General features: G+C 39.9%; 1 protein-coding gene across 1 annotated transcript; it reads right to left on the reverse strand.

Moving 5' to 3' along the window:
- Positions 1–2,381: 2,381 nt before the first annotated feature.
- Positions 2,382–11,919, reverse strand: LOC106814099 (selenoprotein K-like). The gene is made up of 6 exons (XM_014818377.1): positions 11,866–11,919; positions 10,097–10,173; positions 9,530–9,617; positions 8,991–9,009; positions 8,639–8,780; positions 2,382–2,939 (listed from the first exon to the last, which is right to left on the reverse strand). The coding sequence occupies exons 2-6, from the start codon at positions 10,113–10,115 to the stop codon at positions 2,905–2,907; spliced, it is 303 nt and encodes a 100-aa protein (XP_014673863.1). The 5' UTR covers positions 10,116–10,173; positions 11,866–11,919; the 3' UTR covers positions 2,382–2,904.
- Between the last annotated feature and the right edge of the window lie 1,389 nt (positions 11,920–13,308).

Below are 13,308 nucleotides of genomic sequence, written 5' to 3' on the forward strand. Positions count from 1 at the left end.
GTGTGTGTGTGTGTGTGTGTGTGTGTGTGTGTGTGTGTGTGTGTGTGTGTGTGTGTGTGTGTGCGTCGTCGTGTGTGTGTGTGTGTGTGTGTGTGTGTGTGTGTGTGTGTGTGTGTGTGTGTGTGTGTGTGTGTGTGTTAACATACAGGGCTGGGCCTATAAATATAAGTATGATTACGGATGATTACAGTGAGGAGGCGTTGTAGTCGCACGCAAGAGCCTAGATGCATGTGTCACGTTTGGTAAGAAGTTGTTAGACAAAATAACAGCATGTCGTACGAAAATCCCGTGAAATACCAATCATATAACTACTCGGCACGCGTCCGATACGATTTTCTACTGGGATTACTAACCGCGGTAATTAAGGGACTGTATAACACATTCGCCACCTCAACCCACTCCTCGATACCAATATACAGCTTCATCGCTACGTTCTCCTAATATATAATCAGGAGTGAATAATAATAGATAGAATGAATAATAATCTATTATTATTCACTCCTGATATCATCTCGTATTGATTGATTATCGATTATTCATTTGCCACACCCGGCTCATTTCAGGATACAGGCGGTTGTTGAGACGGGTCTGTTAGAGAAATGGAGAGAGGGTACTGGAAGGTATAGCCTCTCACATTGCTTCGAGCGCGATGACACGTCGGTCGCTGCTAGGCAGATCAGCTTGCGACAGATGCTGCCGGTGTTTGTCTTGCTGTTCGCGGGCTCCGCTGCCGGCCTGCTGCTCCTCCTAGCGGAGATTGTCGGCAAGAAGCTTTGCGAGAGATGGCGCCACCGGTCGCGAGTCGCGCCGCAACCTTTGCTACCGTAAATATCGTATAAACACGTGTTTTAGAATTATGGGATATTAAAAAAGACGCACACGCATACACGCACGCGCACGCACACACACACGCACACGCGCGCACACACACGCACACACGCACATCAAATTTGTTTTCTATGGCAAATTAATTGAATTGGGTTAATTAGGAACAACACAAAACAAAATTACACAAATAACTATTTAGGAAATGGCAATATATATATATATATTATCAAGAGCTAATAATACCTTTATTATTAGCTCTTGATATTATATATGGATGATTTTAGTAGTAACTCGTTCTCAATGAAATCATTAATTGTTCAATGTATTACTATCTGTTAATTATACATGTGATAGTGAGGTTGGTTTAATGATCATGGCTTTGCTTGTTTCCGATGATAATTAAAACTTAACGTGCTTTATTGTAATGTGTAGCTACTATCTATCTATGAAAAAATTTTGATAACATTAAAACTCCTTACTTCTATATTTTGCCGCAATACTGGTATTACTGGTATGTGTGATTACTATGCATCGTCAAATTTACTGTTAACATTCTCACATTCTTATCAATTTTATATTTAGTATTATTACTGCACTTAACATAATTTAGATGAATTTTCGATTTCTGTAATGGGTTTAATATTTGCTTATGACAAAAGTTTTATACACACACGTGTATATAAATATTTATTTATTGTTATTTATTTATTTGTATTAGAACCGCTTCAAACGTTTTTGGATAAATGCCGTTCAGAATACTGATGCAGATACAAACATTTAAATCCATGCATAAAGTGAACTGGTGTATATATCATCAATAATTGTGTATTACAGGTGACCTATTGAATATGAATTTCTTTTGAGAAATGGAACCACAAATGTTATAAATGCAATTTTTTGTCATTTACGTGTGTGCTACACGAATGTTTTAGGTGGATACGTGTAACAACAATAAAATAACATTGATATATTTAGTTGTTTGCCGAAAGTCCAACTCTGCCTTTTATTTGCATAATGCGTAATACCAACATGGCTATACCATCACAACACTCTCTATAACAAACCGAGTTTTGAAGAGATTTTCAAGCAACTTGACAGCATTGCCTTGACTTTAATCAAGCAAATGTTTAAGAAATTAGAATTTAAACGTAGATTATACAAACTGCAAGTCTTCTACTAGTCTAGTAATGTACAACCTACTTTCCGCATCATTTAAACACATCATGTTTCTGAACCATACACCTTATAAATATTATCATCATACTATTTACATTTTTTATTCCTTTCCTATATAAAGTACCTATCAGTTTAACAAAGCAAGTGTGTAAGGACTCTGTACTGATTATATTTAACATGTGATTTTCAAACAAATCAGCTTGATTGTCATCAATACTAACATAACATCAGGAGTCTTTCAATAGACTCTATTTATACTGATAAACTATATAGATCTATTGATAGACTCTATTGATCTATTGAAATAGATCTATTGATAGACTCCTGATAACATGCACAAAGGGTTATCTCACAGATGTGTCAGACTTCTTATATTATTTAATGCCCTCTACCCAATCTCTTTCATCCACACAAGGAAACGTTTTACATGTTAAAGTTGACCTAAACCTACAAATACTTCACAGCGCATGTGCTTCTTAACCGCTTCTCTTTAAACCACCATAACAACGTGAACGGGACGTGATTAGGAATGTACGACACCTTTCATCAGCTGCTGTTGCTCCCCAGTAGGGGTTTAGCAAAGACAGCTTCATATAGGGTGAGAGTGAGCACCCTAGGCATCACACAGTTACCAACATGCAATCACCCAGCATTTACTAATTATAACTATTCAGAATCAGAACAGCACGGGATGGGCACACGTTAAGTGGTGCATTTATTATCTAATAGGTTTAAATCTTTCTAATCCTAAATCAATAATTCTTTTCCTTCCTGCCTAATGTCCATCATATAAATTAAAAACGGTTTTTACATAGGAATTGCACTGGTAGGATATGCTGGGTGCGCAAGGCTGGGCCGAAGATAGTGCCTGTGGCGCCATCTACCGGCCATTTACCGACCTCATCCTCCTGCCATTGGTGGCGGTCCAGCGGGACCTAGAAAGAAGATCAAGATCAAGTAGTCATTTGAGAAGTGAAAACGCATCCAAAAAAAGTTAGAAAAAGAATAGAAATGGTTTCAGATTGCAACTGGAAATAAAATTTGTGGTTCATAATAAATCATTATGCTCGTACTAATGTTGCAACAGGGTGAAGGTATTGAGCACAGTCCAGAGCACGAAACGAGTACGAATGAATATTACACATATTCAATTTCAACCCATCTTCATATCGCAATATGATTCCTTACTGTTACACAAGCATTTTGAAATATCTTGGTTTGCACCAGTTGTAACAAGGTATTCATCTAACATGATCCCAAATATTTTTCACATACAATGTTCATGCCAAAGTTCCACACCACTAGTAGACGAGCAGATTTAGAAAAATATTCCATGTTGAGTCAAACAAATTGCAAAAGTTTGTTTTATTGTTGATTCTTGTTTATTAGGTAGTTCTTCATGACATATCCAAAATGGGACACAGGTTTCAACCCAGAAGTTGCCTAATTTGCATATTTGAAAATGGCCGCCATTCTCAAATTTTGAGGTTAATTATCTCTAAAAATATTCATTTTCAGTTCAGTAACTGTATTAGAGGTTAATAGATATATGACCCAATAAAACTAAGCACATATTTAGAAGGCGTCAACATGACTTTCTGATATTATTAGTTCGCGAGAGGTCCAGGATGTTGATAAATATCTGATCAAAATTTTCTATTTTTTAACCAAGTTACATGTATCAAGAAGCTACCTTAATAAAGAAGTAGACAACAGAAATGAAAACAACTGAGTGCAAATTGTTTGACTCGATAACCGTGGAGAAGAAAAAAGAAAAAAAAACAACGCTAGAAATAAAAAAAGAAAAAGAGAAAAAGAAAAAATAATAAAAAGAAAGAATTTTCTGAATATTGTCATCCTATATTAAAGGTAACTTATTGCCGAAGAATTTTTCCCAGTTTACAGTTGAGGAAGGCGTCATTCATCATGGATATAGACGAGGAGATGATTTGTGTTTTTGATGGGATTACCTCTGACCGAGTGCACACAAACCCCTCAAACCACTCACACCCTGGCCTCACACTCTTTTTTTTCCGCACGTTTCATGATTACTACCGTCTATTGCTTGAGTAACACGGGCAATTGTCTAGAGTAACGATAAAAATGATCTTAAGAACCTTCGTATTCACCAAAATCATCAGCGCCAGAGATCGATTACAATTTATGCGTTCTGTTTCTCTGATTTAACGCGTGCTGCGAAACAATCAGAGTGATACTGTTTTCGCAACATACAAGCGTTAGCTTTCCTGTCCACCGTTTATAGCTAACAGATAAAGTACACAACACCATCAACCATATGATTGGCAGTACGCAACGATATAATGCATGAGCAGAGGGCTATCGTTATAGCAGCAAGTTGCGGTAGTCCAAGATGCGACACCGTACCGCATCGCCAGAGGACAAGTTCACACTCACCTACACACGCAACACCACCTCAGCTAATAGCAAATATCTCACAACGTTTCGGAAGCTGGCGACACCACTCGCATCGACGCTGACTATTAACTCGTACACGCAACTACACACGCATAAATAGTTGCCTAAGACCATGCACAGACGACATCTTGTGTGAGATGGTGCGAAGATCTCGTATGCACACAGATTAAGCCGCATGTCTGGCTGCGGCTTCACAGGCAAAGCAGATAAGCAACTCGGACCAGCACCAAGAGGAAGGCAAGTTTTTCCATTCTTGCTAAAAATGATAGACTTGAGCCGCCTACCAACTATGGAGTGCCTGTATTCAACACTAAGCGTATTGTCGAACAATGCATGTATAAGCTCAAGCGTCGCAGCCGATATTTTTGCGCACATTACGCTTTAACCAATACGTTTCGCAACACCAGCAAACTCATCACTCGAACTCGAAGGCCAAACTGATCATCAGGGCCACAAGAGAAGCAGCTGAGGGCAATGTGCATCCTCCTTATACTAGAGGGCACTTCCATACACTGATGTCGTTTCTCGGAAGCATTAGGGCCATTTATGAAGTCGAGTGCTTTCTCACCTTGCATCCGAGTTAGCCTTTGCGGTACAGCCCACACACACACACACAACACAGTGCACAGCATGATGCTCAGGCGGAAGGCGTAGTGCAAGAAGCAGTCAGGGACGCACTTTGGTGGATGCCTCTAATCGCAGTCCTTTTGAAGTAGGAAGCCAACGAACAGGTAGTGGCCCATGCTAATCAACACGCACATGTTTTGACGAGGTTTTCGGCGCTGAAACACATGTATTGAAACAAATGATGATATTATCGCAAGCAGCTCAACGATACAAGCACCTTTTCGCAGAAAGCAAAGCTCTGACATATGCTGCAAGCACCACACATGGGCGCAGTTATTGAATAAAAAAACGAAAACAATTGATCTTCTGAGATGCTGCACTCCGAGCGACACTCATGCGCTAAATACACGCCCGCACTGGCAAAGCTTCATACAGCATCACTGCACCTGAAGTGCCCTGAGATGACTACTCAATTAACCGCTTCAACAGCAAGTGGGCAGCACAGTTATGCTAAGATCCGTCTATGCATGTTCCTGCAGGAACATGCTCGACCCAGAGGCAAGAACAGTAGTGTTTTTTCAAGAGTTTATTGGCATGGAAATATGATTTGTCTAAGCAGCGTAGCGATCGAACTACATGCTGGGTGGCTTATCTGTGCAATCGATGGTTGATATTGCGCAGGTATTGAAAGAAAGTCTCATAAACGAGGGCAAACGGAGATATGAGGACATAGGAGGGGGACTAGACCGAGACACAACGGCAAGGGTGCTGCTGCGATGTATTATGCAGCAGAATAACAACCGAAGATGGGAAGCTCAGTAGGCGCCTACAAGAAACACAGGACAGTGAAGTCAGTCACAAGTGAATAGAATGAGAGAGATATGGCAGATACAGCAAGTCATTACTTGAATACCATTGAAAGCCATTACCGTTCCAAGAGATGATTACTTGTTGATCAGTAACATAATAAGCAGAGCATTGCTCAAGTGTGTCGGCGAACGCTCACATGCTAATGAAGATATAAGGGCAGTCCATCATTATCCAAGCATGAGAGGCGAGCAGGTTACCCAAATCATGTCCGTTCAAAGAAAAGAACAAGTCAACAGTGTTTTGGGAGTGGGGCAAAGCGAGTATTTCGCGATGGAGAGAATAGTGGTTCGTCGATGCTTGCAGCGTGCTCTCGTAGAGACGATCGCCTGATCGCATAGGCACAATAACACTGATATCGATCTAATGAGGTTTTCTAGAATACGAGCTTGTCCGCTCTTATCGGTCAGGCGCATGCCTTCTTTACAAAAGCATCGGCTACTAAAGTGCTGTACATGAGAAAAACGCAAAAGCTTGGCGGATGCTATTTCTAAACTCTGGCAGTGAGCACACAAGACATTAATCATCAGAAGGCCAGAATGGCAATGTTTTAGAATGGTGGTTCTCTGCTACACGTTTGGCCATGGTGCACAGGGGGATATGTATAGACAAAAATAATCAACACATATATACGTGTGGTGGCAAAGTATGCCCACCAATAGTAGTGTGTATGGACTGGCTACTCACACGAAACAATCAGAGAGCAGTGCACATACCAAGCGACGTGGGCAGGCGGTCAATCCTCAGGCAAAAGTAAAGACTGCGCTCTGATTACCATTGAAGATCAGATAAGAAGACATCTCCTGATGAAGCAATCAACAAACAAGCAGTTCATGCAACATGCTAGCTGATGAACATGAGGAAAACAGGAACAAGACGACGGCGTATCTGTTGATTTGTTCGCAGACAGCCGTGAACATGGCGTGTAGGCGAGACGACCATTTGTCATTGCAGAGATACTGACATCCTTGTGCTCTTGTGCAACGGCACCATATACCAGGTACCAAGCTTGTTCATGAGTTAGGAAGAGTGCAACTTAATAGGGAGACCACTGTGGAACGATCCAGCGACATGAGCAATTTTAGGAAGGCGCGCCTATAGCACATACGCTACCATAGCTGCATGCGTGTATGTGGGTGCGATAGCCACAGTCTGGACTCCATGGGATGGCAAAGGTTTGTGTGCTAGGCTAAGAAATCGGACGAATCTAATGCAGATAGGTGAATGCTTCATGTCAAGTTTATTTAGGCGCATGATAAAATCAGAGATGCTCGGGCGGCAAAGCATTGGTATGTGTGTATGGTAGACAAGGTACCAGCTTGCAATAGTGCTACGTAGCAAAATGTTTGGTGACTAAAGGGTTGTGAAGAGCCCTCAAGACGTGTCGACATCAAAAGGCTGGCCACGCGAGCAGAAGATGCTGCGCAGTTCCATTGCTTATAGAGTCTTTGCTAGCAGACTCATAGTTATGGATAGGAAAAACGTAGGCAGAAAAACCGGGAAAGATTGGGTGGTGTGGAATAGGGGCCCAAGTGTGAAAGTTTTGAATGCCGCCGAGAGAATGGACACCCCAAGCGCAGCTCGCTGATTGCGCTACTGAGAGTAATTACGTTGCAAATGTAAAGAGTATTGTGACACAATGATATGTTTCGTGCAAGAAGAACAGGATGTTCTGGCAGATGAGTCTGGTGGAAAGTGTCAAGAACGGACTTTGTAGGCACAGAACATGCCATTGGATATGTTTGAGTAGCTTAAGTGCTACCATGATGGTATCAAAGGATTAACTGTAATATATCAGTGTGTGCTTATTGCAATTATTGCAATCTGAACGTGTGAGTTTTCATCCCCACCCTTGATTAATGCTTGTCATTTTTCCTTGTTTTGGTTTTTAAATAGTCGTCACGCGGACATATCTTTTGACGCTATTTAAACCTAGCTGTTCAAAGAGGTATTGGAGCTTTGTAAATATGTATTTTACATCATTGGGCCAGATGTTTCTATTCAGCCTATAGTAGCGTTATTGGCTGAAAATGATAGTTTGAGAGATAATTGGGACCTCACAAACGGTCTGAATGACAAATACGACAGATACTACAGTGACAATATAATGGGTTGATAACTTGTGTCCATTCTTGGACATGTCATCAAGAGTACCAATGGTACCTCGAAGGCAAAACGGGCGAAAAAACTCCAGCCCGGACCATCACCCATCCGCCAACAAGGATAATAGACCCGACGGAGTAAAGAATAGGATGCAAGGACAAAAATAACTAGGAGAACGCTGGCACTGCAAAAATCATGATATACACAACCGCCAGTGAGTGATGTGGATCTGGGGCGAGCGCGCCTGCACTCATCATGAAGTATAGGACGAGGAAGATGGTGAGATAGTCTGGGATGCTGCATCATCAGGATATAGAGCGAGGAGTGATGGTCGAGATAACCTGGTTGAGGCCTGCCCACCAAGAATCAACAAAATAAAAACAAACCTTTCTGCCAATTTGTTTGACTGAAAAGTTCGCAAGAGATACTGCTCGTCCTATAGAGTTATACACTTATATATAGCTTAATTATGTTTCTTATACATTAGCAGAAGTCATACATATGACGCTCTTGAACGTTTCGAAATTATAAAATGGAAAGGCAAGATGGTGGAAATTGAAGGATAAATGAAGGTGGAAAGGATAAAAAGAATGATGGATAAAAAGGCGGTATGAAAGGATAAAATGGAAAATAAGGGCGAACAAAATATAAAGTGAAATACCTGTTGCCCGTCTAAACCCGCCCATTCTCCGTCCAGGGCCTCCTCCTCCTCCTCCTCCTCCTCCTCCTCCTCCACCTCCTCTGCTGCTGCTACCCGGCTTATAGCTTGATTCATAGCCTCGGCCATGTTTCGTCAAATCCGGCTGAAACATGGAATTAGTCCAACTAAACAACACCACACGATTGCAATCACTACACAAAAGAATGCACACTTGAACTGAAAGCTACTATTCATTGTACTATTACTATTCTATTGAAGTTACTTTTCATTCTTTACGGTTTAAAATTATATAACAAACGATTATATAAAGATGCCTATAATTATTATAAAAGTTAATGCAATGCTAACTTACCTGAATCATAGTTTGGAAGCTAGAACAAAAACAAATCTCAATCAGAATATATTCAAGATTAAAAAATGCATTATGCAGATTTATAAATTTAAATGTAATTTTAAAATACTTTTAAAAGCTAAACATTGCCATCTAATGTACAATTTTAATAATTGCTAAAATTAAAATTGATACTTCGTGTTGTTTATAAGTATATAACCCTACTGTGAAATTCACATTAGGCTGTCAAATATCAAAGCTGGGTACTAAATAAAAGCTCTGATACAAAATCATTTGCATTTATCAACAGTTCTTTACAATTCGAATCGCAACCTTCGAAGCAGGTGTAACAGAGGTTTGTTCATCATACATTTACATACGCGTGCTAGTCCACACGTATGTTTGTTTTGCCACTCGGGTTAAAACGTAAGGGACACACAACTTTGCTATTACTACTAAAATTGTCATGTGACCACAGTGTTCTTTATAGACTTGTTGCCGGTTTAAAATTGTTCCGAAATTTTAAAATAAAGGGAGCAAAAATGACGATAAATACTTACAACAAAACGATGAAATTAATAATTCCCCAGAAGATATTTGGTATAACTGCCAAACTCCAAGTGTTAGATGAGCCACCTACCGTTCCATCTGCAAATAGAATTGAAGCATACCGTATAACATGAAAATCAGCGCCTTTATTTCGAACATAATTTCCGACCAGTCTCGTGTTTTCCCCACTTTTACGACAATTACCGTTATGACTTGAGCAACAGCAACTGTCTAGAGTAACTATAAAATGTCTTAAAACCTTCATACTTGGCTATATTCTCCTAAACATGTACGGTCCAAATTTTGATTACCGCCGCCATTCTTGCGAATCTCGGACTATCTCGCGATCGAGCAAGATATCGGCCAAATCCAAAATCGAAACGGAGTAAACTATCTGTGGCAATTGGCCTGGCAAAAAATCTTTCAGTCTTGTAAAATATCTACTGGCAGTCCTAACCCTAACTTCAACTAGGCTATCAGATATTCTACGGTCTAAATCGATCTAGTAATAGTAAGACTAAAAATCTAAGATAAAAACAAGCAAGTAATATTACTAATAAGATTAAGAATACACGTACTCTCAGATATGTACACCATGGTCACGGTCTCTGGCCTCTCGCCGCTTCGGGTGCCCGGACGGAATTGATCACGTGAGCTGGAATTCACAATATCCCTAGATTAAGACGCGTCTTAAGACTCTATTAACATTAAATATCAGCGATTATGCTTAATAAGAAACGCTGATAGGGTCCTATGTCCCCAGCGGTAGAACTGCCAGAAGTTACCTCGAGAGGTACGGGTCCGGCTAATACGACTGGGAACTACCCTCACGGGTAACTTATCTAGCAAACCTGATATGGTTAGTGATTTAGGCGTTAGTTTTTATGTAGATGTTAGAGTCTAATTGCCGTGGGTTGGTGGAATTAGGCGGTTAGGAGTCAGGCGTTAGGGGACTCCGCATAGACTCACTTTGTTAGTGCTTAGGACGCAAGAGTACGCGTCCGGCCATTAGATAGTAGATTATTTAAACCAGGGTACATTCCGAGATTAGTACCGGACCGTTAAGACCCAGGTGGTCCGGGGGCAGTTCTAGGCAGTACCTGGTGGAATAGACCCTAATCAGCAATAACTAACGAGCCAGGCTGGTGTGACTGAACGTATCAAATATACGTGGGTATTCTGTATATACGTCAATATAACAGGGGTCGTATTCTAACCTAGCAATACGTTTCTTTGGAAGCTAGCGCTTAAACCATGACTCAGCCTCCATGCTGCGAGCTACGACGTGTAGCCGCGACCAGGGCTATGCCGAACACGTTGTCGTATACAGTCCTGAACACCCTTCCATAACAAAAACCTATCACCTCTGCAGATCTGATGAATAATCTGATATATCTAAATTAAAACTAATTCTAATTCACCACGCGCTAGTTGATTGACTCTTGTTTGAATATATGAATGTTAATCTACACAGTGTGTCTGCTTCTAATGAATGGTATTCTCTTGAATTTCATTGATATTAATCTGCTAAAGTTATCACAAGCTCAAGTCAACTTTCAATCTCGAGCTTTAACCGCGACTGTTTACAACTCGCCATGAGTCTAATGGAAGTCGAGAATCGCGAAACCGCGAATGAAAAAGCAATAATACTCGTAGAAATGACTACAAGAAATGCAGCTCAAATCAGACCTGCACGATGGCTACATAACTACAAGGCAAAATTACACACCAAAGCAAGTGTAACGTGATTCCAACTGTCTGCCAAATTTGTACAAACTTTATCGATGAAATGTTCTCGAGATGGTATGGGTGGTTTTAACAACTGGGACCGCAGATCGTTTTATTTCCCTTGTTCGAATCCATCGCGATTTAGTCAGTCGATAATGATTAGCAAAAAATGGTGGACATCTCAATAAATTTGGCTTGATATTTAACGTCTCAAAAAAGTCGCTGGTGCTACCCGTTAAGTCCGCGATCGTAGGCCCTGAATGAGGTCAAAATGAAGTGGATGTTATAAATATTCATTTTCGATATATCACAATTTGAAGTGTCTTAGTGCGATTACTTCCGCAGAATCAAGACAAAAGTCGATTAGCTTGCAGAACCAATGTTTGAAACGGTATTCTAACCCTAGCAATACCGTTTCTTGGAGCTAGCTACGATGAAGAGATGACGTAAACACTAATGTCATGACAAAATCAAGTAGCTAGTTTTGTTTACGCTACACGTTACGCTACACGCAAGTCCTGATAGGCCTTGGCTACTACTAACTGTGCACGTATACAACATTTGTAGCTATCGAAAAATATATGTAAGCTATTTAGAATGACTAAGTTAACAACCAAACCTTAGTAATATCGTGAAAAATCGAGTCACCGAATGGGTGAGCTGACAGGATCCTAATTCGATCGTAATGCCCTCTATCGGAGGCACAAACTAACTTTAATTTTTTATTTTATTTTATATAATACATAAATATAACTATATATATATATTAAAAAAAAAAAATATAGATCAGTGGGTCACAACACACCCTATTAGGCAATAAGGGTAGTTTTGCTTACAATTTTCTATGCGCTCAGATTAGATGTGGATGACGTTATTATTATTATTATTATATTATGTTTCAAGGTTCAAGATTCAAAGAAATTTATTTGTGCATAAGACGCATAAGTACAAGTTATATACAATCGCACATTGATTATAAATCCGTGAACGAAAAAAACAAATACAATCATTACTAAATGAAGCACGGGGACGGCGAAAAACCCGCAGGTCATCAAAGTCAGCTGCCCTTATAGAATTATAGTTATTATGCAGACGACTGAATATTTATAGTACTTTAACAATTTTTATAGGTACTTTAACAATTTGAGTCAAGACAAAGTACCTAAAATTATTCAGTCGTCTGCATAATAACTATAATTCTATAGGGGCGGCTGACTTTGATGACCTGCAGGGTTTTCGCCGTGGTGGTTTTTCACACTATGTAGGAGAGGAAATCCCAACGTACAATAACGGAGTTAATTTCGGCATTTTCTCTCATTGTTTTGGGAAAAATGCTAGACAGGTCTGTGAGGAATGAAGTCTACAAAATGTTAAATTTAAATATTATATTGATCGCTGCCAACTATGAGACTTCAGCAAGTAACATTTGAGAATGTTTTCTATTCAAATTAATCAAAAACGAAAAATCAATGTATTTGGCCTGTAAGGGAAAATCTCTTCTTGCGACTTCCGACTCATTTTGCCAGAGCGGGTCACAAATTGTATAATGCTCATCCAAGACACAAAGCAATTGAAAAATAAAATAGTATTTTCTGCATGTGTATTGTCGAATGATGGTACTTTGGTATATATTGTTTTATTTTGTGCATAAACTTGTGCACGACAATAGTCACAGATACATCGTTATGACGGTACACCTCACGGTCACCTGGGCATAATTAAAAATGGCTACATGTACATATATGACATTTAGTGTGGCCAGCCACCTAACTTTAGTAGCCATTATATACATGGCTGATGTCACATACTGGCACACACTGCCGTCATCGTAGTAGCCTAACGACGTCAGAATACTAGCTTAGGAACATGGGACCATTATATATGATAAAGGCACAGTCATAAACGTAACACTAATATCAAATTAGTATCAAAAATAGTTCTGGACCAGCAACAAATGTTGTCTTTGTCATGCATCAACAACTGGAGGCTGAATATTGCGGGTAAAGGTCACTGTTTCCACCTCGCGGTTTCCGTAAACGGTTCCATCGTCATCTCCCCGTCA

This window comes from Priapulus caudatus, unplaced genomic scaffold (genome assembly GCF_000485595.1).
Source record: "Priapulus caudatus unplaced genomic scaffold, Priapulus_caudatus-5.0.1 Scaffold871, whole genome shotgun sequence".
In the NCBI taxonomy this organism is placed as follows: domain Eukaryota; kingdom Metazoa; phylum Priapulida; class Priapulimorpha; order Priapulimorphida; family Priapulidae; genus Priapulus; species Priapulus caudatus.

What these genes read in the sequence shown, in the direction of transcription:
- LOC106814099 (XM_014818377.1), bottom strand. An exon ending in CGGGTTTAGACGGGCAACAG is followed by an intron (nt 2,940 to 8,638) that starts GTATTTCACTTT and finishes TCTTCTTTCTAG; the next exon opens with GTCCCGCTGGACCGCCACCA.